General features: G+C 49.7%; 1 protein-coding gene across 21 annotated transcripts in view; it reads right to left on the reverse strand.

The window, feature by feature from the left end:
- NRXN2 (neurexin 2) overlaps positions 1 to 26,428 on the reverse strand; it is a 336,186-nt gene that overhangs the window by 168,317 nt on the left and 141,441 nt on the right. For all 21 annotated transcript variants that reach the window (XM_039366158.1, XM_039366176.1, XM_039366159.1 and 18 more), the window contains 6 exons: positions 13,525 to 13,686; positions 11,073 to 11,511; positions 9,976 to 10,359; positions 8,551 to 8,754; positions 5,161 to 5,187; positions 995 to 1,114 (listed from right to left, as the gene is read on the reverse strand). In XM_039366158.1, coding sequence (XP_039222092.1) covers positions 995 to 1,114; positions 5,161 to 5,187; positions 8,551 to 8,754; positions 9,976 to 10,359; positions 11,073 to 11,511; positions 13,525 to 13,686 — 1,336 coding nt within the window. The remainder of the gene's footprint in view (positions 1 to 994; positions 1,115 to 5,160; positions 5,188 to 8,550; positions 8,755 to 9,975; positions 10,360 to 11,072; positions 11,512 to 13,524; positions 13,687 to 26,428) is intronic.

Genomic DNA, 26,428 nt, shown 5'->3' on the forward strand with positions numbered 1-26,428 from the left:
CGGTCGCTCAGTATGAAAAACGGTCATACGTCCCTTTTTTTTTCCGGTGCTGTTGTAACTTCGAACGGTCACTAAATGAACTGTTGTAAGTCGAGGACTACCTGGATATAGATCGTCCTTAAAACCATTCATTTAGTGACCGTTTGAAGTAACAACAGCCCTGAAAATAAAGGGACTTATGACTTATGCTCACTTACAACCGTGACGCCGTCCCCGTGGTTGCGTGAACCAAACCCATCTCCTTGGCAACCAACATGCATTTATGAGGGTTGCAGCGCCCCGGATCCTATGCGGTCACCCTCTGCAGCCTTCCCAGGGATCTTCCAGCCAGCCAAGTCAAAGGGGAAAGTCGGTGGTTTGCTTAACAACCGTGTAATTCTCTTAACAATTGCCGCGATTTGCTTAACCAGCCTGGCAAAAAGTCATAAAATGGGACGTGGTTCGCTTAAGGCCCGTCTTGCTTAGTGGCAGAAATTCTGGACTCATCTGTGGCCAGAGGTCAAGGACTACCTGTAGTCAAAACAGCAGAACAGAATGGCCAAGAAGAGCAGGATTTCTGGAACGGCTCAAGGAAGCTTTGCGGCTGAGCTTAAATTCAGCCAATTGGCCCACCTTGCTTTCATCTAAGGCAGGGCTCTTCCAACTTGGCCCTTTGGTGACTTGTGGACTTCAACTCCCAGAATTCCTCAGCCAGCATGCCTGGCTGAGGAATTCTGGGAGTTGCACAAGTCTTAAAGTTGCCACGTTTGGTATACGGAAAAGATTCCCTCTAGTCACCCTTGACCCCAGTGCAGGGGTCTTCCAACTTGGCCCTTGGATGACTTGTGGACTTCAACTCCCAGAATTCCTCAGCCAGGCACATGTGCCTGGCTGAGGAATTCTGGGAGTTGAAGTCCACAAGTCATCCAAGGGCCAAGTTGGAAGACCTCTGGTCTAAGGGGTTGTGCGAACCCGGTCTTTGTATCGCAAGCATCTGTTCCTCTCTCTGGCTTACCTTCCACGGTGACGTTGTCCACAGAGAGCTGCAAGTTCTTCCCACGCCGGACCACCCGGACGGTGTGCCATTCGTTGTCGTTGAGCTTGTGGCCAGCAAAGAGTGTTTCTGGCCCTTTACCTGTGGGCAGGACGGTGAGGTCAAGAGCAGCTGTTTTCGGGGGGGATCTGAGAGTTGAGTGGATTCCCCACCCTCCCACGGACCCAGACCCCCGTTTAGGGAACACAGCCCCAGAGAGAGAGAATTCCCAACCAACAAGTTCACCAGACCGTTCACCCCTGCAGTAAGTGTATACATTCTCTCTCTCTCACACACACACACACACATATACAAGCCTCGGAAAGCAAGCATGTGCATTCAAATACGTCGCAGACGAGTCCCATGCTGGTGGGGTTAGATTATTCCTTATCAAGCCTTTATCAAGCCTTGTTTCTCCACGGGGTGGAAGTCAGCTCCCAGAATTCCCCAGCCAGAACCTCACATCTGGAAACACCCCCCCTCTCTCCCCACCAAAGCCTGCCAGTTCCCCGACTCACCTGCCTCTGGGATCGGTGTCCAGAGTTTAGCAGCCAGGCTCACCTGGCCACAGGTGTGACCATGGAGCCTCCTCCTACAGGACGAGGCATACCTGTCCATGCCCTTGTGAGCCAGGCGGGCTTCTGTAGAGGGGCTAGTAAAAAGGGATTTGGGGAAGAGGGGACTAGACCCTGGCCAAGACCCTCCGGCACTTTCATTTTGACCCATCGGAGAAGATGGCAAAAGGAAGCAGACAGACAAGCAGCTTTCTCTCTTGCCGGGCAGTGCCATAAAGAGGGATCAAATTTTCTGGGCTTCTTCCGCAAGCATGAAAAAAATATATATATATTTTTTTTTGCAAAAAGCAGGCCACCATTCTAATTTAGGAAGATTTAGAGAAAGTTCTGAGACAGGGAAAGATTAAACGCTGGGGAATTTTTAACCTCGCAGTCAAGGGAGAAACGTAGAGATGGGACAGAGGCAAATTTTAAAAAGTGCAAAAGGAGACGGTTTTTTTTCTCCCTTTCTCGCCGTGTTCCACCTCGGGAACATCCACCGGAGCTAAATGAAAGAAAAATCTCAGCCTTCTAAAAGAACTTCTTTCTTGGGATGTGGAACTCATGACCACTTGCACGTCAGTAGGACCTCCCCTTGGAGAAGCGTTGCCTGCCTCTTGAATCACAGGCCTTGGATGCCCATTGCTGTGGGGCCACCTAGAAATCCAGCCCCTATTTGTTCATTTTACCCTATTCAACCTAAGTCACTGGTTCACTAATGAATTCACCACTATAATATGAACCATATAAAATATCTGTTGTTGTTGTTAGTTGCGAAGTCGTGTCCGACCCATCGTGACCCCGTGGACGATGTTCCTCCAGGCCTTCCTGTCCTCTGCTATCTTCTGGAGTCCATTGAAGCTCACGCCTCCTGCTTCAGTGACTCCATCCAGCCACCTCATTCTCTGTCGTTCTGTTCTTCTCTTTCCCTCCATCTTTCCCAGCATTAGGCTTTTCTCCAGTGAGTCCTTCCTTCTCATTAGGTGGCCAAACTACTTGAGTTTCAGCTTCAGGATCTGGCCTTCTAAAGAGCAGTCGGGGTTGATCTCCTCCAGGACTGACCGGTTGGATCGCCTTGCAGTCCAGGGGACTCGCAGGAGTCTTCTCCAGCACCAGAGTTCAAAGGCCTCCATTCTTTGGCGCTCAGCCTTTCTTAGGGTCCAACTTTCACAGCCGTACATTGCAACTGGGAAAACCATGGCCTGGACTATACGCACTTTTGTTGGCAGGGTGATGTCTCTGCTTTTGAGTATGCTGTCTAGACTTATATACCGCTTCACGGTGCTTTACAGCCCCCTCCAAGCAGTTTACAGACTCAGTCTGTTGCCCCCCAACAATCTGGGTCCTCATTTTACCGGCCTCAGAAGGACGGAAGGCTGAGTCAGCCTTGAGCCAGTCGGGATCGAACTGCTGGCAGTGGGCAGAGTGTGCCTGCAGTGCTGCATTCTGACCCCTAGCACCACCAGGGCTCTTATACAATTGTAAAATACCCCAAAATCTCAGCCACCGTTACACGTAGTGTAAAAGATGGGGTGCCTTTTCTTCCTCTTTATTAACTTGAGTTTTTAGTTTGTGGTCTTTTTTCGTCTTTGGGACGTTTTCTTCCTGATTAAAGATGGTCTTGTTAATTATGTATGTATAAACTAAACAAGTAAGCGTATTAAAAATGTTTGTTAGCTCCTCAAGGGTATTTAGTGAGAGCCCTGGGCTAAACGGGCCGTGGGCCCAATCCTGCAGAGTTCTTACTAGCAGGAGAGAATGTTTTAACTCGGGGTTGAATTGTGGGGTCCTTGATGCTCTAAGCTTAGTGGTTTACTCACAGACGTTTCGTGACTTAACCGTATAACGGAGTTGGAAGGGACCTTGGAGGTCTTCTAGTCCAGCCCCTGCTTGAGCAGGAGAGTCTCTATACCATTTCAGACAAGTGGCTGTCCAGTCTCTTCTTAAAAGCCTCCAGTGATGGAGCACCCACAACATCTGGAGGCCAGCTGTTCATTGTTCTCCCTGTCAAGAAGTTTCTCCTTATTTCTAGATTGCTTCCCTCCTTGGTCGGTTTCCATCCATTGGCCCTTGTCTTGCCTTCTGGTGCTTTGGAGAATAAGTTGACCCCCTCCTCTTCTTTGTGGCAGCCCCTCAAATATTGGAAGGCTGCTTTCATGTCCCCCCCCCCAGTCCTTCTCTTCGTTAAGACCAGACTATCGTTCTTCATATGTTTTAGCCTCCAGTCCTCTAATCATCTTTGTTGCTCTTCTCTGCGTTATCTAGAGCAGTGATGGTGAACCTTTTAGAGACCGAGTGCCCAAAAACTGCCCCTGCCCCTGCTCCACCCCGCCTGCCCGCAGGGCCACTCACCGCCTCCAGGACCCGCCGCAGATCGCCGAGGTAGCTCAGCAGCGCCATGGCGGCCATGCCCTCTGCCCGCGCCCCGCAGCATCAACTATGCACAATGGGGCGTGAGGGCAGAGTCTTGTCTACGTTGCCTGACTGCCATGTCCTTGGCTGCGCTGCTCTGCGTGGGCCGCGCTTGGGGGCGACTCTCCTCCAGGGGGGCTGCTGATGAGGGGGTCACCGGGGGAAACAAGGCTGGGACAACGGCACATGTGCCCACCAAGAGGGCTCCGAGTGCTGCCTCTGGCACGCGTCCCATAGGTTCGCCACCACTGATCTAGAGTCTCCACATTTAAGTATATTTACATATGTTTGACTAGGTCAGTGGTTCTCAACCTTTTTAATGCCGCGACCCCCCAACCGGTCGTAAGTCGAGGACTACTCAACCGGTCGTAAGTCGAGGACTACTCCACTGGTGCAGCACCGTTTGCAGACTGGGACTTTTGGCGGGCTCGGCAAGGCAGAGACAGCCTGGACAATTCCTGTTGGCTTTTGAAAGCCAATAGAATTAGACTCTATTCAAGAGAGTCTCTTCTATTGGCTTTCAAAAGCCAATAGAATCAAAGGGAGTAGCACAGCTAAGGAAAAGGGGGGAAAAATGGCGGACTGCGTTGTTTGGCGTCCCCCGTGAAATGGTCGTTCGACCCCAAATGGGGTCCCGACCCACAGGTGGAGAACCACTGGACTAGGTAATGTCATCTCTCCCACCAACACTGGCAGGTCAAACCACTTGTTTCTGCCCGCTCCCTTCGAGCGCTGATAATGTTATCTAGTTGGGTCATGAAACGTCCGCAAGGACACAACCCAGCTCAGAGAGCACCCAGGACCCCACAGTCCTTATTCTTTTCTTGTGAAAGATGGGAGACTCCACCGCTCCTTTGGGAAAGGTTACCCCTCCCGGTTTTCCAGCCTCTAACCATCTCCCCATCTCCTCTTCCATCTTTCGGCCTGCCTCCCTCAAAAGCTCCCTCCCCCCCCCGTTACAGAGACGCACATGCAAACATACACACGCACACGCATGTCCTCTTCCACAAGGCCCAAGCAGGGAAGCCCCAAAACTGCGGGCTTCAAAGCAAGCGAGCTGAAGAAAAAGGAGGGGTTGAAAACATGGATGCAGAGAGAAAGAAAGAAAGAAAGAGAGAGAGAGACAGAAAGAGAAAGATTCCCAAAAAGAGAGAGAGAGAAAAAAATGAGAAAGCAACTTACTAGGGTTACAGCCTATCCTGACACAGTCTGAGACGGGGGGCCGGGGTGGGGAAGGGGAGAGAGAGAAGAGAATGAGAGAGTTTTATATCCTTCAAGGAAACATCTGTCACCAAACACCCAAAAAAATACAGCAATGCAGGCCACCCTCTGGGGACGGGCAGGCCCCAAGGGAGACGCTTGCGTTGGCACCGAGGACGGGGGTCAGGATCCCAGCTGGTGACCTCTGGAGAGCAGAGGGGCCGGGAGCCTCTCGATCCATGGCACAAACACCAATTTGGTTCTGGCTGTTTTCTGTACCAACACCACCAAAAGCCATCAGGGTGGGGCAGCTCAAGTTATCCACCGATGCCCGTGTTGCTCTACCTTGCCCCTTTGAACCCAGGTGGACTTCAACTCCCGGAATTGCCCAGCCAGCATGCTTTAAGACTTCAACTCCCAGAATGCCCCAGCCAGCATGCTTTAAGATGGGTGGGCTTCCATTTCCAGAATTTTCCAGGCAGCATGCTTTAAGGTGGGTGGGCTTCATCTCCCAGAATCCCCCAGCCAGCATGCTTTAAGGTGGGTGGGCTTCAACTCCCAGAATCCCCCAGCCAGCATGCTTTAAGGTGGGGTGGGCTTCAACTCCCAGAATCCCCCAGCAGCATGCTTCAAGATGGGTGGGCTTCATCTCCCAGAATCCCCCAGCCAGCATCCTTTAAGGTGGGTGGGCTTCAACTCCCAGAATTCCCCAGCCAGCACAGCTGATCTATGCACAAAGACTGCAGACCGTTTTAGCAGGATGGGTGCTTCTTCCATGGCTGATGAGGTCCCCTCTCTGGCTAAGGAATTCTGGGAGTTGAAGTCCACCCGTCTCAAAGTGGCTCAGGTGGAGAGACACTGCCATACAAGTCTTTCCTGACCACCTATGCCCGGTGGGCGATGCTCAAAATGTGCCCCAGCCTATTGGCCACTTGCGAGCACCAGAAAACAGCGGGCTCGTGCCCGGTCCCAAATTAGGGGTGCCATGGTGGAGAAACCGGCCGCCACCGCTTCGGATTCCAATCTTGAATGCTACAGACTGACTTTGCCCATCGTTTGGGGGGGGGGGGTCCCTCGGCGCTAGCAAGCGGCTCCCTTGTCTTGATCAGCTGTGCAGGGAAAGGGAGAAAATTGGGGAGTGGCATCCATTCCTCCCCCCCTCCCCCAGCTCAATGCCTCCCACCAGCCAGGACACCTTGGCTGCCACCCCCCCTCCCTTTCCACAAGCTGCACAGCTGGGCCACGGCGCGCCGTCAACCTCCACAGAGCAGTGGATGCAAGCAGCCACAGGACCGGGAAACATCTCTCGTGGGAAGGCAGAAGTTCCCGGGTTGGGGGGGGGGTGGGAGGGAAGAGAGGAATCCTGGGAAGCAGGAAGGGGAAGGCTGCGGGGTGGGGTGGGGGTGGGTGGGAGAGAGAGACTGTGTTTGGGTCACTGTGGCTGCTTGCTCTGGGCTGGCTGTTTATGCACCAATGAAGGGTCAAAACCCACAACGACGGGGGGGGGGACAGGCGGGATCCAGGAAGCAGAGTCAGCCCTCTCTTTCTCTCTCTGTCCGGCCACGACGAGGGTGGTCTGATGGTCAGGAGAGGGGGCTGGCAGAGGCAGGGAGGGAAGGACCCCCCACGCCCAAGAAATAGGCTCAAACTCTGCACCCGCTTTGGACCCTGGGGGGGGGGGTTGCTGGTAGGCCAACCTGTTCCCAAGTCTGCTTCCCACCATGGGCTCGTTCATCCCATCCCACGTGCAGAGAAATCTGAGTAGATTTGGGTGTGTGTGTGTGTGTGTGGATGTGTGTGTGTTACATATGAGGAATCCAAATCCACCCGGGCTCACGACAGGACCTCCAAGTGCTTGGGAAAGAGACCAGCGAAGGCAAACATCAGGCATTCAACTGCTGGTTCTTCACACCCTTATTTCTGGCTGGGTTTCATTGGCTTCCCAATAAATTATTGGCCAGGCAAACCCTCTCCATGGGATTACTCATGAGTAAATAGCCACAGGGTGGGATGGGGGGGTTATTACCTATCCACACTAAAGGGAGGCGATCTTCACATACGCTTTGATTGCATTATTTTTTTTTTACAGGTCGTGCTCGCTTACCAAACTGCTTTATTTTTAGGGACCCTTAGGATGGTTAAAAAAAAACAACCCAAAAACAGCTTTGCAACCCCTCCTCGCATTTAGGACGGTCCTGGGGTCCAGAGCCAAAGGGGAAGGTGGCGCAGCAAAAGTGCAGGTCGCCGTCACGTGGCGCCTGGCTTAAGATTGACAGTGATTCACTGAACAGCCAAATTGGGAAGGGATGTCGTTAAGTCCGGCGCGGTCATGTCATTTTTATTTTTATTTTGCATAATGACCACAGGGCTTGGCCCTTTTATAGGGGATGTTGTGTTATTCGCTAGATGATTTAATATGGTGGGAAATAGATAAACGCTTAAGGAATAGAACAAGATTATACTGAAAGAGATAAAATGGATATTATAGTTTGTTCTGAAGTGAGAGAAAGGAAATTGTGGTTACCCAAAGTCTGAAAATGATAAATATCGCTTAACGACCGTGTTCCTAAGTGAACAACTGCAGCGATTCACTTAACAACTGTAACAAGAATGGTCGTAAAACGGGACAAAACTCCCTTAACACACAGCTCCCTTAGCAGCATCAATGTTGGGCTCCATTATGGTCCTAAATCGGGGACTACCTGTGTTTGACCCCACAGAAGCGGCCCAAGGTCGCCTACCCAGCAGGAACGTTTTCAGCCTGTTCCGCAAAGGCTGGGGGGGACCCGAGACATTTGAACGACGTCTCAGTTGGGAAGCGTTCTTCCTAGAAACGTGGGAAACATCTGGAATCCAAACGGGCCGCTCCGACTACCTCCGAGGCCATCCAGGCTCCTGACATCTGTCTCAAATTCGAATCGCAGCTGTTTGGGACTCAAAACCCTTACGAAATCATCCAAACAAGCATTAGATGAACACAAGATCTCCTGAGCTGAAAACGGCGAGAAATTGGAATGTTTTGCACTGCTCCGTTCCTTCCTTACAAGGGGGTGGGCTTTACTCATGAGTATCCCCTCTGGGACGGGGCGTTCGCAAGGGACGCCAGGCCTTTCCCAAACAAGAGAGCCAGAAGTGTAACTATTTCTGCATTAGGCTCCGAGCCAGCGAGTGGATTTTCACCTGCAGCCAAAGAAGACGGGATTTTGCAATTGCGGAAAGCGTGTTTTTTTTTTTCTGAAGATTCCTCTGCCGGGATTAAATCACCTGGTGAGCCCCCTCCCACCGGCCAGGTGGCTTCCCCAGTGTGGCTCCCTGGACAGAGAGAATGGAAGGCTGAGGATGGGACCGTCCCTGGCCGGGCCAGCTGGTTACCTAGGTTGACCGTGAGCTTCATCTGTCCCCCGTCCAGCTCCAGGCGGAGGGTGTCGGCCGACTCCTTGGAAGTGGTGGCCATCATGAAGCCGTACGCCCGCTGCGACATGAACCGGAGGGACACGTCTTCGGCCTCGGTGTGCATGACCGTGGGCAGCATGATTTTCATGTACATGCTCCCGTCGTAGCTTAGCACCGTGGCCTCTGTCCGGGCAAGGGGGGGATTGGGAGGGAAGAAAAAGCCAGGCAGGCAGGCATTAGAATAGCCGGAGGCTTGGCCTGAATCTCAGCATCTTTCAGGGGTGTGAACTTCAACTCCCAGAACTCCCCTCCCCCCCCCAACCGGTTCGGCAAACCAAAGCATGCTGGGTGAACATCTGCCTCTCTACCTGTCGGGTGCAGGGGGGGAAAGTGGGATCGCTTTACCCCGAGCCACCCAGTGGCTAGGTTTGCAAAACGGGCCAGCTTGGCTATTAAAAATTATCCCGTTTTCTGCCTTCAGAAAATATGCTAACTCACCAGCGAAAAATGGAAGGATGGAAGGGAGGGAGGGAGGAAAGGAAGGAAGGGGGGGAGGGAGGGAGAGAGAGAGGGAAGGAAGGAAGGAAGGAAGGAAGGAAGGAAGGGAGGGAGGGAGGGAGGGAGGGAGGGAAGGAAGAAAGAGAGGAGTGAGGGAGGGAAGGAAGGAAGAAGGGAGTGGAGAGAAAGGAAGGGAAGGAGGGAAGGAAAGGGAGGGAAGGGGAAGGAAGGAAAGGAAGGAAGGAAGGAAGAAGGGAAAGAAGGGAGGGAAGAAGGGGGGAGGAGGGAAAGAGGGAAAGAAGGAAGGAAAGAAGAAAGGAAGGAAGGGAGGAAGGAAGGATGGAGGGGGAGGAAGGAAAAGGAAGGAAGGGAAGGGAGGGAGGAGGGATAGGAAGGAGGAAGGGAAAGAAGGAAGGAAAGAAGGAAGGTAAGGGAGGGAGGGAGGGAGGGAGGAAGGGAAGGAAGGAGGGAGGGAGGGAGGGAGGGAGGAAGGAAGGGAAAGAAGGGAGGGAAGGAAGGGAGGGAGGGAGGGTAAGAAGGAAGGAAAGAAGAAAGGAAGGGAGAGAGGGAGGGAGGGAAGGAAGGAAGGAAGGAAGGAAGGAAGGAGGGAGGGAGGGAAGGAAGGAAGGAAGGAGGGAGGGAGGGAGGGAAGGAAGGAAGGAAGGAAGGGAAAGAAGGGAGGGAAGGGAGGGAGGGAGGGTAAGAAGGAAGGAAAGAAGAAAGGAAGGGAGGGAGGGAGGGAAGGAAGGAGCCCTTGATTGAGTGGAAGCCAACCACTAGACCTGATCACTGCCATGTGATTGCAAACCCCCCCCCCCGGATTGCAGCCGAGCCTAGTTCTGGAGGTTGTGTGAACCCAGCCTGAAAGGGGTGGCCTACCTCCAGCCAGCCCCTCCAGCCCCTCACCTCTCTCGCACAGCCGGCCCAGGTAGCCGGTGCCCAGGCAGTCGCAGATGAAGCGGTTCCAGCCCTCCCGGCACAGGCCCCCGTTGTGGCAGGGGGAGCTGCCGCATTGCTTGAGGGTCTCCCGGGAGCAGAAGCTGGAGACCCCGGAGACGCTCTGCACCTCGGCCAAGCGGCGCACGTCCCGGCTCTTGCCGTCGATGAAGAGGTCCCGCACGCAACCCACGTAGCCGTAGTTCAGGAAGGCCGTCCAGACCTCCGGGGGCAGGATGAGGTCCAGGCGGTTCTCGGGAAGACCCCCCAGGTACATCTCGCTGTCCAGGTCCAAAATCTCGCTGTCCCCGCTGGCCAGGAAGGGCGTGCTGCGGCTGTTGACCGAGATGGAGCCTGGGAGAGAGGGAGAGAGAGAAGCGGTTCACCCGTACGGCCCTCGCAGGGTCCCGGAGTCACGGGATCCCCCCGTTGTGACCTTCTCTGCGAAGCCCAAGGGGAAGCCAGATGCACTTGCTAGTTCTCGACTTACGACCGGTTGGGTAGTCCTCGACTTACGACCGGTTGGGGTCGCGGCATTAAAAAGGTTGAGAACCACCGCTTTAGCCAAAATGGCTCGTCCCAGGACAACAATGCCATTTCCCTTCTGCCAGCTTAAAGAATGAGTAGACCCTCCCCCCTCTCCCCTACAATTGAAATTTCAAGGATCTCCATATCAAACATATGGGCAAACCTGTAGCCGCCGTACTCCCACTGTCGGGGGATCGTAGGCTTCTGACGCTCCCTGCCAGCTTCCCACGAAGTCAGTGGGGAAGCTGGCAGGAAGTCAAAAGTTGGAAGTCTCACCGGCTTCCACTGCCTTTTTGCCCGCCTGTGGTCACTTTGTTAATGTTTCCGGGTGAGTAAATATTGACAATGGAAAACCCCAACAGGTTATATAATAGATTGTTCTAGTAAAGAATAAAAAAAGAAGTTGATCTGGACGTTTCCTTCGCTTGCCTCCCTCCCACACTGCTGAAGCATCGCCGCACCCGGCAACTTCTCCTTCCTTGCCCGTCTGTACTGAATGAAAGACAAGGCACGGCCGCTCAGGACGCCTGCACACCCACCCTTGCGCCCGTCGCGCTGGAAGTCCACGTGGCACCACTCCCCGTCGTTCACTTTCTTGGTGCTGGCCCGCATTTTGATGCCCCCGGAGCCCATGTCCAGCAGCAGGTACAGGTAGCCGTCCAGAAGCTCCATGGCAAAATAATCGGCCTTGTGCACGCGCTCCGATCGGCTCTCCTTCGGCGGCTGTAGCCGGCCATGGCTGAAGAGGAGAAGCCCGTTGGGCTCGGTGGTCCGGAAGTCAAAGGAGATGGAGCCGGTCTTCTTGGTGTTCCACTTGGGCAGGGAAATGTAGGCCTCGGGTGACTCAAAGGTGACCGGATCAAGGGCGGCGACATTCTCGCAACGGAAGACCAGGTCACCGTTGATCTTCATCTTCGGATCCCCTTCCTTGGCCAAGCGGGACAACTCCAGTTTGAAGTCATTATTCTTGTAGACCACCTGCAAGGAAAGAAGAAGAGCAGCAGCGTCAGCCGGATATCCGTCAGTAGCCCTCGCCTTCGAGTGCCATTGTCGGCTCCATCCAATCTGAACTGCCTGACCGGCGGAGATCAACCGGTCCATTGCACGGGGTTGAATTGAATTCGGCTCAGAACAAGGTCCGTATTGCAGGCCTGAAGGCCAGCCAATTGAAGGGCTCCCCAGTTTGCCATCACCTTGGTGGCTGTTTCAGCCAGCTGGAGGGAGGCCTTGCCTGGACAAAGCACACAGGAGGGACAGTTGACAGTGCAATATTGTCTCCAAATCAGAGGCATCAGATCTAGTTCAAAAAACAGAGGAGATTGATGATCGTACTGCCAAATCAAACAGTCGTGCAAAATTAAGGCAAGCAGGCCTTGATTTATGAATCCAGAATTATGTATGTAAGTCATGCCAATTGTTAAGAAAGTCGATTTTGTTGTCGTTATTATTATTATTATGGATCATTGCACAGTCAGCCAGATGTTCAGACTGGATTTGGCATTTTTGTCTACCTATCGAGTCCTTACCCAGGACCTGGGATAGGCAGGTGTGGATGTTTGATGGTATTACAGATCTCGTCACAGGGTGGAAGCAGTTCCTAGTAAGGCCGCCTTTTGCAATTGATTAATAGCAAATTTGTCAATGCCAATGGTGTTCAAGTGGTACTCCAGTTGTTTTGGGATTGCACCCAAGGCGCCTATTACTATTGGTACTACCCTTGCTTGCTTTCGCCACAATTTTTTTTATTTCTATTTGTAGGTCTTTGTATTTCGTTATCTTCTCCAGTTCTTTCTCGTCTATTCTGCCGTCTCCAGGCACTGCCACGTCCACTCTCCAGACTTTTTTGTCTTTCTTATCGACAATTGTTAAGTCCAGGGTGTTATGTGGCAGGTGCTTGTCTGTTCAAATCATCATCATCATCATCATCATCATTATGGCAGTTGTTAAGCAAATGTGGCTGTCACAAAGCAAATGCGATGATTGTGAAGTAAGCATCACGGTCCTTAAGCCGATGGGTGGGGGGGGGGTTGCCAAAAACCAGAAGCAAATGGCACTTTGCAGCAAAAATATTCCACCCACGTGGCAAGGTGGACGGTTCCTAAATCTTACAAATAAATAAATTAAATGATACAAATGTGTACATTGCAATCACCTGACCACAGGCTACTGCAAAAGGCCGTATCTAAGGGCCCCTCCAGAAAAGTACTTACCTCCCCCGAAAGTGGGCGGGGGGAGAGCAGAAAAGCTGAAGAGACAGAAGGCTGGGAAAATTTGCCTTCAGAGAAATAAAAAAAATGTGTAGTCAGGCCCCCATGGCAGGGTGACCATTTTGTGAGTGCACCCATGAGGTTCTTGCCTGGTTCCAAAAATGGCTACCCTCCCCTGATCATCTTTGTTGCTCTTCTCTGCACTCTTTCTAGAGTCTCAACATCTTTTTTACATCGTGGTGACCCAAACTGGATGCAGTATTCCAACTGTGGCCTTACCAAGGCCTTGTAAAGTGGTATTAATACTTCACGTGATCTTGATTCTATCCCTCTGTTAATGCAGCCTAGCACTGTGTTGGCTTTTTTGGCAGCTGCAGCACACAGCTGGCTCGTATTTCAGTCCACTAGGACTCTGAGGTCCCTCTCACAGTTACTACTATTGAGCAAGGCACCCCCTATACTATACCTGTGCATTTGGTTTTTCTTGCCCAAATGTAGAACCTTACTTTTTTTCATTTCTAGCTCCCGAGACCATGAGGACTATAGACTTTACATATTAAACTGATGTATACATGCTACCCATCTCGCCAAGGCAAAGACATGGAAACAATACGAACAGTACGAGTGACAGGAAAAACCCTCAACTGTGCTAAGAAACTGGGGAGCAGAAGGATCAAGCAGAGAAGGTGTTCCTTGATCCTTCTTCCCCTAGCACTAAATTCAGTCCCACCCGCGCGCCGCCCCCCACCTGATCCCAACCATCCCCCCCCCCCCGGCGACTCACATCCTTAAGGCATCCCATAAAATTGTTGCTGACGGGAGACCCCGGGAGGTCCGCCGTGTTGGGACTCCCTCCAATATAGAAGAAGTCGTCCGAGCCCAGCATGGTATAGTCCTCTTGGGTGTATCCGGTGGTGGTCAGGATTCCGTCCACGGAGATAGTCACCTGTCCGTCGTGAGCGCAGAGGTTGCGGGGAGGGGGGTGGGGGGGGGAGAGACAAGGAGACAACAGAGTGTTAACCTACCACAGGACTGATGGGAGACGGGGAGGGCGGGGAAGCGGGGCTGCCAACTTAATTTCCGGTCTGGTTGTCACTTCGGAGAAATGCCACGGTGTTTTTCTCCCCCCCCCTTCGGGCAGGGTCTTTTGGGGAAGGGGAGGGGGAGGAAGAGGGACAGAGAGAGCAGCTGTCAAGGGGAGAACATCTGCACAAGGCTGGATGGTCCAGAAGGGGAACTGAGCACTGACTACACCAGGGGTAGGCAACCTTGCCGCTTTTATGACTGGTGGACTTCAACTCCCAGAATTCCTGAGCCAGCCATGCTGAGGGGAAAGGGAGAGGTTTCCAAGCTGAGCCACGCTGGCTCAGGAATTCTGGGAGTTGAAGTCCACGAGTCATGAGGGAGCCAAAGTTTCCCTCATGCTGGCTCAGGAATTCTGGGAGTTGAAGTCCACGAGACCTAAAAGAGCGAGGTTGCCTCACTCTGGCCTAGGCCTAGGCTGCTTTATGACTGGTGGACTTCCAACTCCCAGAATTCCTGAGCCAGCATGAGGGAAACTTTGGCCCCCTCATGACTCGTGGACTTCAACTCCCAGAATTCCTAAGCCAGCATGGGAAAACTATGGCCCCTTCATGACTTGTGGACTTCAACTCCCAGAATTCCTGAGCCAGCATGGCTCAGCTTGGAAACCGTTCCCTTTCCCCTCAGCGTGGCTGGCTCAGGAATTCTGGGAGTTGAAGTCCACGAGTCATAAAAGAGCCAAGGTTGCCTACCCCTGGACTATACTATGCAACCGACCCACCCCCACGCTCCACTCTCAGCACACCCATTCCCCGATGCTCCAGCGAGCTGCAGGTTGGCTCTGCCAACCCAGGGCTGCCCTTTTCCGCGGCTGTTTGGGGAGCAGCGTGCCAAGCTGGAGGGAAGAAATCCAAATTTGGGGAGCAGGTGAACCCCAGACGAGGCAGGAAGGGCGCTTCCACCTGCTCTGGCAGAAGAACAGTTGCTTTGACTTGAAGTTCCTGGTGTTCTGCTGTCGGGACTCTTTGGGCGCGTGGGTTCACACAACACGCTAGGCTCGGAGGAACGCTTGGTTCGTCTGAACCTCGGCATCTGGCAGGAACCCAATTCTCCCTTCGATCAGTCCTGGAAACCAGACCAGCCCCATCGCTTGTTTTTTTGGGGGGCGTCAGATAGTTTCGCAAATGCTGGAGCTGCCATTTGTTAAGCCAGGTTTAGGACGGAGGGGGTGGAAATCCGGCGTCTGCCCGCCCCTCATTCTGTGTTTTCTTTGTCGTTTGGTCCTTTGCAAGAGAAGATGGGTGTCAGCCATAACTGTAGAGTCAAGAACGCAAACTCTAGTGATCGTGATGCTGGTGGGAAGTTGCTAACCTCTGAACCTATCCATTTTTTATTTTTTTAAAAAAATAACTTTGCAAACAGGCCAAGTGCCAGCCTTTTGCATCGTGGTTTATTTGCAGAAATGGGGCCTAGAAGCCATGGATGGGTTGTTGAGTCCTGAGAGCGGGTGGGCAACATGCCCGACTAACCCAGGAGAAGAAATAGTTAGCTGGACTGCAGAGAGCGTGGTTGAGAAGCTTAGAAGGAATGCTGGAGAACCGCCACGTGAATTCACTTTCACAAAAGGGAGGATCCAAGGCCGGGCCTCCTCCACCGTGGTGGCCATTTTGGGAAGGCGCTCACAGCAGGCTTTAAAAAAACTCCAAGGTTAGCCACCTGTTTAAAGGCCGATTCCTAGAGATCGTTTCGGATGTTCTTGGTGGCTTGGGAAGGTTGTCAGCACTGGCAATTCCCACGTCCGTATTCTTTTATCAGTATTGTGCTGAATTTTCATTGTCTTTTGATTTATTGGCTGCTGCCCAGAGTCGGTTTGGACTTAGGTGGTGCCCAAGTTGCATAAATTAAATATAAATACACAGGCTGGAGCCAAGGGAATTGGTCAAGTACGTTGTCTTCAGGTACTCTAACATTATCCATCCATCCAAATTATTTGTCTATCTATCTTGTCCATCTATCCTCTATCTTCTCTATGCTGTCTATCTATCTCGATCTCTATATCTCTGTTTGTATTATGTATATCATCTCTCTCTCTCTCCCTCTCTCTCTCTCTCTCTCTCTCTGTAGCTCTGTCTATCTGTCTGTCTGTCTGTCTCTCTGTCACTATCCATCTATCTATCTATCTATCTATCTATCACCTTTTTCTATCATCTATCTATCTGCCTCTGTCTGTCTATCTGTCTATCTATCTATCTGTCTATCTATCTATCTATCTATCTATCTATCTATCTATCTATCTATCTATCTCTATATCTATCTATATCTATCTATCTATCTATCTATATCACCTATTTTCTATCTATCTATCTATCTATCTATCTATCTATCTATTTATCTATCTATCTATCTATCTATCTATCTATCACCTATTTTTCTATCATCTCTGTCTGTCTGTCTGTCTGTCTGTCTGTCTATCTATCTATCTATCTATCTATCTATCTATCTATCTATCTATCTATCTATCTATCTATCTATCTATCTCACTTACATGGCCACCCATCGTTTCTGCCATAACCCTGCTTGGATCACAAAGCCAGAATAAAAACTTCAAACAACTCCCAGCATCCAAAAGGGAAATGCTCTTTTGCACATCAATATTCGGCCTGGTTGGGTCCCTGCTTGGGGGCCAGGGAGGGGGTTTCCCAAGGCAGGGGTTGCCCTAGAGAAGGACCGCTTCTTAGGTCCCACTAGAATAGATGATAACATCTGAGCGAGGGGATTTTGAACACACACCCCTTTCTGGCCCAATGAAACAGGCAGATGCCCTCAAGGCGAGGGGTGCCTGCAACATAGTCTGATCCCGTGCCATGTAGGGCTTGGATGGTGACAGCCAGCACCTCGTATGGCACTTAGAAATAAATATGGAGAGCCAAGAACTGTGCATGTCGCTGCAATTCCAGGATGTTCTTCAAGGTCCCTCTGCAAATTTGACATCTTGAGTCAGGACCCAGTTCAGTTATATCAGCAGAACCAACTGTTGTACTGGGAGGAACTTTTATTCTGGCTAGTTGAGCCATTCCAGGTTGGTTCAGTGGATCCCACCAATCTGCTTTTTGGACTTGTCTGTAGCTTTCTCGCTACAGACAACGGAAGGGAATGCTACTATGCCTGAAGATGGAAATAGCGCTCAAAAAATAATATTTAACCGAGACAAATGCAACACTGTGCATTTAACCGGCTTCACTTAGGAAACAAGGACTCTTAAGGGAGAGGTTTAGGCTGAGGAAAGAGACGGCTAGAGAGTTGTACTTGTAAAAATGATTTTGGAATGTTAGTCGCCTACAACTTGAGCTGATGGGCTGGCAAGAAGACAAAGATAATTGAAAGTGTCAGCAGATGCATTGTGTTTCAATTAAAAGAAGAGTTTTCTGCTTTCTTTTGCATTGGTCGGAGCTCAGCTTGAATTCTGTATCGTGATCCAAGCATCAAACTTTTGGAAAGATTCGGAGACAACTGGAAAGAGGTTTAGAGTTAGGTCACCAGGACAAGCAAGTGGCCAGAAACCAAGCCCCTGTGGGAAGAAACCGGAGGAGTTGGCCCTGTGGAGCACTTCCAGGACCACGGAAACAAATCAAGGAGAGAAGCAACTTAGAACTAAGGAGAAACTTCCGAAGCAAGAGTAACAATTAACCACTGGAACGGCTTGCCACCAGAGGTGGTGGGTGCTCCATCGCTGGAGGCTGGACATCCATTTGTTTGAAATGGGATAGGGTCTCCTGCTTGAGTAGGGGGTTGGACTAGAAGACCTCCAAGGTCCCTTCCAACTCTGTTATTCTTACAGGACATTGCAGAAAAAGAGGCTGCACTGGCCCGAAGCAGAAAAGCGTGAGTAAATGTTAGAACAACAAACGTTAGGAAGATAGAGGAGATCCCCTTCATAAGATGTCTTCAAGCAAACTAATCATTTGGGATGTTTTAATTTGATTATTACACTGAGCAGAGGGTGGAATAGAGGACCTCAAAAGTCCTTTCGAATTTTAGAACTCTGAAATGGATGTTTTTGTGGCTTAGGAGGTCATGAAAACCGGTGAAGAGATACCAACCCAGAAAAGGGGTCAATTCGGTCACCAGAGTTAAGTATCTTGGGAAATATATATATCATATCATCTATCTATCTATCTATCTATCTATCTATCTATCTATCTATCTATCTATCTATCCATCCACCTATCATCCATCTATCTATCTATCTCTATCTATATCTATCTACTTACCCATCCACCCACCCACCCACCCACCTACCCACCCTATCTATCTATCTATCTATCTATCTATCTATCTATCTATCTATCTACCTATCATCTATCATCTACCTGCCTACTCTATCTATCCATCTATCTATCTATCTATCTATCTATCTACCTATCTATCATCTACCTGCCTACTCTATCTATCTATCTATCTATCTATCTATCTATCTATCTATCTATCTATCTATCTATCTATCTATCTATCTATCTATCATCTATCTACATAAACCCACCTACCTACTTACTTTATCTATCCACCTATCATCTATCTATCTATCTATCTATCTATCTATCTATCTATCTACCTACCTACCTACCTACCTACCTACCTATCATCTATCATCTACCTATATCTATTTATCCACCTATCATCCATCATCTATCTATCCATCTATCTCTATCTATCTACCTACCCACCCCACCCACCCACCTACCTACTTACTTTATCTATCTATCTATCATCTATCATCTACCTACTCTATCTATCTATCTATCTATCTATCTATCTATCTATCTATCTATCTATCATCTACCTACTCTATGTATCTATCTATCCACCTAGCCATCATCTATCTATCTATCTATCTATCTATCTATCTATCTATCCACCTATCATCCATCTATCTATCTCTATCTACATCTACTTATCCACCCACCCACCCACCCACCTACCTACCTTATCTATCTATCTATCTATCTATCTATCTATCTATCTACCTATCATCTATCTATCTACCTATCCACCCACCCACCCACCTACCTACTTACCTTATCTATCTATCCACCTATCATCCATCATCTATCTGTCTGTCTATCTATCTATCTATCTATCTATCTATCTATCTATCTATCTATCTACCTACCTACCTACCTACCTACCTACCTACCTATCATCTATCATCTACCTACTCTATCTATTTATCCACCTATCATCCATCATCTATCTATCCATTATCTATCTCTATCTATCTATATTTACCTACCCACCCACCCACCTACTTACCTTATCTATCTATCTATCTATCTACCTATCTATCATCTATCATCTACCTACTCTATGTATCTATCTATCCACCTATCATCCATCATCTCTCTATCTATCTACCCACCCACCTACCTACTTACCTTATCTATCTATCTATCTATCTATCTATCTATCTATCTATCTATCTATCTATCTATCTATCCATCCATCTAGCTATCTACCTACCTACCTTCTATCTATCTATCCACCTATCATCCATCATCTATCTGTCTGTCTGTCTGTCTGTCTGTCTCTATCCTATGTTATCTACCTACCTGTATCTTAATGCTAACAAATGTAGAGGCTCCTGTGTCACACTACGCATTTGAACAACTGCCCAGACATTTCTCCAATAATATTCTTGTTAGTCCTGGAAAGTTTGCAGGGCTGTGGTTTTCCTCACACAAGCTTGACACAATTAGTAAAAGCCCCCTTTGAGTCAATATAATTACTGGTGGCTTCATGGACAGGTCTGTGGATTACCTTGGCAGCGACATGGAATTTGTCCACCTCAGCTTTACAGAACAACAGAGTTGGAAGGGACCTTAGAGGTCTTCTAGTCCAACCCCTGTCCAAGCAGGAGACCCTTGCAGACTCACAGAGTTGGAAGGGACCTTGGAGGTCTTCTAGTCCAACCCCCTGCTCAAGCAGGAGACCCTAGACCATTTCAGACAAAAGGCTGCCCAGTCTCTTCGTAAAAACCTCCAGTGATGGAACACCCAGAACTTCTGGAGGCAAGGAGTTCCACCGTTGGTTCTTCTCACTCTCGCCTTATCCTCCCAATCTAATCCCTGGCTTTGAGATGTCTCGCTCAAAGACGGTCTGACCCAAATCCCAGGACTGGCCAGGACAGCGCTGTCCTTCCCAAAAGACTGCTTGATATGACACGCTCTAGTGAAATATAAAAACCTGCACAACTTTTGAACTGACCTGCCTGTGTGTTTCCATTTCCCATTTCTTGACAGTTCGCAAACAGGGAAGGCGTTGATGTGTTCCACTTTGCATTAATTGCCTTTTAAATATACTGGGGGCTGTGCTAACAGCATCTCTGAATCCAGCATATATAGATAGAGGCCAAAGGAGAGCTTCCCCCATGCAAAGTCTTCTGCCCCTTTTTGCAGTCATGCAATGCCACTGAAAAGGAGGGGCTTCCCCGCCGGGGGGGGGGGAGGCAGGCCGACCTGGCGCTTTCTGGGTGAGCCGGAATTATAGTTCTGCACCACTTGCAAAGCCAACAGCTGGCCGAGAATTCAAAAACAGCTGCAAAGGCGCCAGGTTCAAGGGGTGCTGGGGGGGGGGGGGGGAGAGTTTCTAGGTAAATGAAAAACTCCTAAAGTCGCATTTGGGAAATATCAGGCGCTCCCTGACTTACCATCAGACCTGGGAGCAGGATTTCCATTGCTAAGTGAGTTGCATCCAATTTTACGACCTTCAGAGACACGGTTCTTAAGCGAATCACGGCAGTCGTTAAGTGAATCGTGTGGTCGTTAAGCGAAAGCGGCTTTCCTCGCCGGTTTCATTTGTGGGAAGCCAGCCGGCCCGGTCACAAACGGCCATCCCACCTGTGACTTTGGGAGAGTGCGACTGTTTGTAAACATAGGCCAGTTACCAAGCAACCCCAGTTTTGATCACACGACTATGGGGAATGCTGCGACGGTTGTAACGACGAGGACCGATCGCAAGTCACATTTTTCGGTGTCGCCGTAACTTCAAACGGTCATTAAAGAAATGGTCATACGTTGAGGACGGCCTGTATCCATGTTGGTGGTCTCCATCTAGTCCAATCTGGCATTTTTCACGGGAAAACTAAATTTAATCTTTCAACCCTGGAAGACCAGGCCTTACCACAGGGGTAGGCAACCTTGGCTCTTTGATGACTCGTGGACTTCAACTCCCAGAATTCCTGAGCCAGCATGGGGGAACTATGGCCCCCTCTGACTCGTGGACTTCAAGTCCCAGAATTCCTGAGCCAGCGTGAGGGAAACTTTGGCCCCCTCATGACTCGTGGACTTCAACTCCCAGAATTCCTGAGCCAGCGTGAGAGAAACTTTGGCCCTTCATGACTCGTGGACTTCAACCCCAGAATTCCTGAGCCAGCCTGGCTCAGCTTGGAAACCTCTCCCTTTCCCCTCAGCATGGCTGGCTCAGGAATTCTGGGAGTTGAAGTCCACGGGTCATAAAAGAGCTAAGGTTCCCTATCCCTGGTTTACACTGTCTGAACCTAATAGGGGTTTGTGCCCCTCTTAGCATGCTATAAGAACCCTGAATGTTTTGCTTACTTAGTAAACGTTGCTTTCTCCAATAAACACCTGGAGGATTACTGCTGAAAACAGGATACTGGAGGTAGGATCTATTGGGACAATCCTGGGTGATCTGCCCCGAATTGTTCGGAATTTCTGGAACCCACTTACTTCACTGCAGAAAATCTAAATAATTTCCCATGCATATTATTCTGCTGAAAAGATATCTTTGAGTTCCATTTGTGAGCTCCTGGGAACTAAAGTCTTGAATCTTGGCCACATTTATTAGTACCAGAGGTAGCGTCAGTGTTTAACCACATGTCTTTAAAAATTTTCACTTTTCCCGTTGCTCACCAACCCTCCTGGGTCTGATCTTTTGAGGGAGGGTCTTCACAAGCTGACTCCATTTTTTTTTTCCCCATGGCTGGTTTTCCTTCCAAAACACGAAAAGGCTACCTTAGAAAAAGCTACGTTTGCATTAGGTATTTCAAAACAGGAACAGCGAAGACGAATGCCAAGATCCCCTTAAATGCTGTTCTTCTTATTCATCCTTTCACTTTTTTTTTTTTCGTTTTCAACTCAAAATCTGGGGTAGAAACATTGAGCGTCGGTGTTCGGTTTCCTTCCAGGATGCGTGTCTTTTCCGCAAGGATGAGGACGTCATTCTCAAATGATCTGTGCCGTCATGCGCAAGATCCTATCAAGGCACCGTTGTTAGGCCGCGAAAGGCGAGGATTACAGACCGATCCAGCCAGGAAGCTGATCCCGAGTCCCGTCCCCCTTCGGATATTTGACAGATCAAAAAGGTTTAGCACACAAGACACATGGATACACCAAAATTAACATTTTGGAGCAGGTCTTCAATCGCCTGTCTTCGAGGGAAGCGTGCACTCAACCAAATCCTCCAGCAGTGGGCAGTGCTGAGCAGCCTGGACCAAAATCTCAGCAATTCAATTCAATTCAATCATCCATTTGTTTGGGAGGAGATCTATCTATCTATCTATCTATCTATCTATCTATCTATCTATCTATCTATCTATCTATCTATATCTGAACCATCAAGGCTTGTGCAGAACAGAGAAAGCTTCGGAAAATAAAAAAGAGAGGGAAAGAAACCGTGCGCACATGTCTCATTGCAATTTTGTGGGTTTCGTTTTGTGGGGTTTTTTTTTTTTTTTTTTTTGGCTGTGTGGGCAAAACCAAGAAAGGGGCACACCCGTTGGTGGGGGAGCTGAGCCTGTTGGAAAACTTCAAGGGGGGGGGGGTGTTCTTCCCAATCAAAGCAATGAAGGAAGGGGAGGATGGAAGAGAAAAAGGGGGCAGGGAGGGAGGGTCTCATTAGTAATTAGTCAATTCAACATGCAAACGAGGTTGGAAGGCAGAGGGGTGGGGGAGGGGGGGAAGAGAAAATGACTGGGACAGCTGGGAGGGGGAGGGCTGGTTTCCATAGCAGGCAAGGGCTGGGAGTCCTGCCCTGGGCAGAAAAGTTAAGTCTACGTCCGTCGGGGGTCTTCAATCTTGGCAACTTTACGACTTGTGGGCTTCAACTCCCAGAATTCCACAGAGCTGAAGTCCATAAGTTGCCAAGGTTGGAGATCCACCGGTCTACGTGATCTCTAAAGTCCCTTCCAATCTACCTGGTTCCTCCTGAACTCCAGGGGAAGGAACAGATGCTAACTTTCTCTCTCTCTCTAGACGAGAAGGGCTAGACCAGGTATGGCGGACACCGATTTCTTGGTGACCAAATCTAGTGACCGCTGGGCGCGAATGCCCCACCAGCAGGAAACCCTCCAGTTCGTGGATCCGAATCTCATTCAAAGGGGGCTGAATTTGCCTGAGGGGCAAAGCCAGAAGAGACAAGCGAAGATTCCTAAGCTTCAAACAAACAAACATGTGGGGCAAACGCAGCTGCAGCTGCTGCGTTGGAAGAAGGCAGCCCCCCGTCTTTCTAGAGGGGAGAAATGGAGAGTTTTAGGACAAGGATTGTCTCTCTCGCTTGAAGTGCCCTTATTGGAGAATCTGTCCCAGAAGCCACCCTGGAGTCTTAATTTCTCATTTTAATTTTGCCCCCCCCCCCAAGCTTGAGCACAAAGCTCTGTCCTGCCTGGGAATCAATGCTAATCTTTTGGACTGAGCATGGAAAGGGTCTGTGTCTGGTGCAAGCAGAAAAGGGAGCGAAAAAGTGTCCCCTTTCTCGCCTTCCGGCCCAGCCATCCAGGGAAAAATACGCCTTCCAGGGATGAGGTCCAAGCCATTTCCATCTGGGAGGGGGCTTGGACCAAAAATCCTTGGGGCTCCTTCCCCTGGGCTAGAAATAGAGGTAGTCCTCAGCTTATGACCACAGTTAAGCCCAGAATGTACGTTGCTAAGGGAGAAATTTGTTAAGGGAGCCTTGTCCCATTTTACGACTTCCCACGCCACGTATTTGTTCAGGGAATCCCTGCAGCTGTTAAATTAATAACACGGACGTTAAGTGGAATCTGGCTTGTCGGAAGGTCACAAAAGGGGATCACGCGACCCCGGCGACCGTCGTAAACGTGAACCGGTTGTCCAGCATCCAAATGTAAATCGCAGGACTACGGAGACGTTGCAACGGTCGTAAGGGAGAAAAAATGGCCGTAAGTCGCTTTTTTCAGGGCCGTCGTAAGTTCAAGCGGTCCCTGAGTGAATTGTTGTAAGTTGAGGACTGCCTGTATGCCCTTCGTCTGCTTTGGTCACGTTTCACAAGGCTCCCTTTGAGAGCCGTTTATGCGTGTCCCACATTTGCCCTCGGAAGGGGAGTGAAGCAGGAAGAGGAAGAGGAAGAGGAAGAGGAGGAGGAAGAGGAAGAGGAAGAGGAAAAGGAAGCTGAGGTCCGAGTTAAAAAAAAAAAAACAACCTGGGGCAGTCTCCTCAGACAAACTTAAAAGTTCAGACACAGAAATGGCAGTTAGTAGGAACAATCAACACAGTCTTTAATTAGTATACTATTAGTACAACAGGAGTTAATTACCAGCTAGCATTCATTACGTCTCTCCGTTAATTATTTAATTAATTGTCAGAAAGAGAGAGAGAGAGAGAAGAAGAAGAAGAAGAAGAGAAAGAAGAAATAGAAGAAGAGATTGGCAGAGAGAAATCAGATGGAAACAGAAGCCGTGCAAGGGGGGGGGGGAGTGAGGCGAGGCGGAAGGTTCCCCCATGCGTGTTAGCTGGGATGAAGGACACTCACAATGGAGGGGGGGGGACATGGAGAGAAGATGCTGGCGTGCAAGAGGAATGAGAAAGAATGGAGAAGGGCAGGTAAAGGTGTGCAAGCGACCATGGAGGCAGAAATCATGGCGCTTTTTAAAAGATTTCTAATGGGAGCACTTGGCCTTCCCACGTTTAGCTGGAAGGTGGAGGAATGGCCTTCCACGCTGAACACAAGTCGGTTCCCCCCCCCCTTCCCCAGCCAGACAAATACTCAAAGGGAGCACACCACGCACAGCAGACAACATGGGGACTCCACAGAAAGGCACACACTCCGAGGAAGACAACCCAGCAGTCCGGGGGAAAGATACACATTCAGAATCCAGCAGCACCTAAGACAGGGTTGGACCTGTAAGTCGCCATCCAGACCCAAAAGGTCCAGCCTGCACGACCCATAAGTCGCCATCCAGACCCAAAGGGTCCAGCATGCATGACCCATAAGTCGCCATCCAGACCCAAAGGGTCCAGCATGCATGACCCATAAGTCGCCATCCAGACCCAAAGGGTCCAGCATGCATGACCCATAAGTCGCCATCCAGACCCAAAGGGTCCAGCATGCATGACCCATAAGTCGCCATCCAGACCCAAAGGGTCCAGCCTGTCTGAATCCTTTAGAAAGTTGAGGCCACTGAAAGAAGGTACATTTTGACAGCTAGGAGTACTGATCAAGATTAAATACAGGTGGTCCTCGACTTACGATTTCAACTGAGCCCCGAATTTCTGTAACTAAGTGAGAAGGATGTTAAGTGAATTTTGCCCCATTTTACAACTTTCCTTGCCACAGTGGTTAAATGAATCGCCGCAATTGTTAAATTAGTAATGCCGTTGTTAAGTGAATCTGGCTTCCCCATTGGCTTTGCTCATCACAAAAGGGGATCATGTGACCCCATCATAACTATGAACCAATTGTCAGGCATCCGAAGGTAAATCCTACACGCAGAGTGATGCTACACTGGCCATTAGTGTGAAAAATAGTCATAGGTCACTTTTTTTCGACGCTGTTGTGACTTCAAACGGTCACTAAATAAAGCGTCGTAAGTCAAGGACTGCCTGTAGCTCAGTTGCAAAGGCAGCCACCGTACCTATACAAGCCTCTCTTTGAAACGCTGAAAAAGTGACTGAATGTGAGGAAAAAAAAGAGAGAGCCCGACTAGAAACGTTCTCAGTTATCCAGCTCACAGTTGTATCAAAAGTGGATTTTATTTTATTTTTTAAGTCTTCTTTTTTTCCTTAAAAATAAAAAAATTCAGTCCAGTTGCTTTTTCAAAATGCAAACCGCTTTTGATATAAGAAAGCCAGTCCAACAGAGTCGAGGTCATGCGCCTGCAGGGTGCACCCTTTCCATCAAATGCTGCCTGTCTGTCCCTCCACATTCTCACATGCAAGCATTTATTCTCTGCTCATTTACTCTCTGTTTCCAATGGTGCTCGCTGGTTCCTCAAGGCCGTTTGCAATGAGGCTCCTCTCCATCCTCCAGAGGCATAGAATCAAGATCACGCGAAGTATTAGTACCGCTTTATAAAGCCCTAGTAAGAGCACACCTGGAATACTGCAGCCAATTTTGGTCACCTTACTACAAAAAGGATGTTGAGACCTTGGAAATAGTTCAGAGAAGAGCAACTAAGAGGATCCAAGGCCTGGAGACTAAAACCTACGAAGAACGACTGCGGGACTTGGGTTTGGCTAGTCTAAAGAAAAGAAGAAACAGGGGAGACATGATAGCAGCGTTCCAGTATTTGAGGGGCTGCCACAAGGAAGAGGGGTTCAAACTATTCTGCAAAGCACCAGAGGGAAGGACGAGAAACAATGGTTGGAAACTGATCAAAGAGATCAAACTTCCTGACAGTGAGGACAATTAACCAGTGG

Source organism: Crotalus tigris, unplaced genomic scaffold (genome assembly GCF_016545835.1).
Source record: "Crotalus tigris isolate CLP2741 ecotype Arizona unplaced genomic scaffold, ASM1654583v1 scf7180000020245.1906669, whole genome shotgun sequence".
In the NCBI taxonomy this organism is placed as follows: Eukaryota; Metazoa; Chordata; class Lepidosauria; order Squamata; family Viperidae; genus Crotalus; species Crotalus tigris.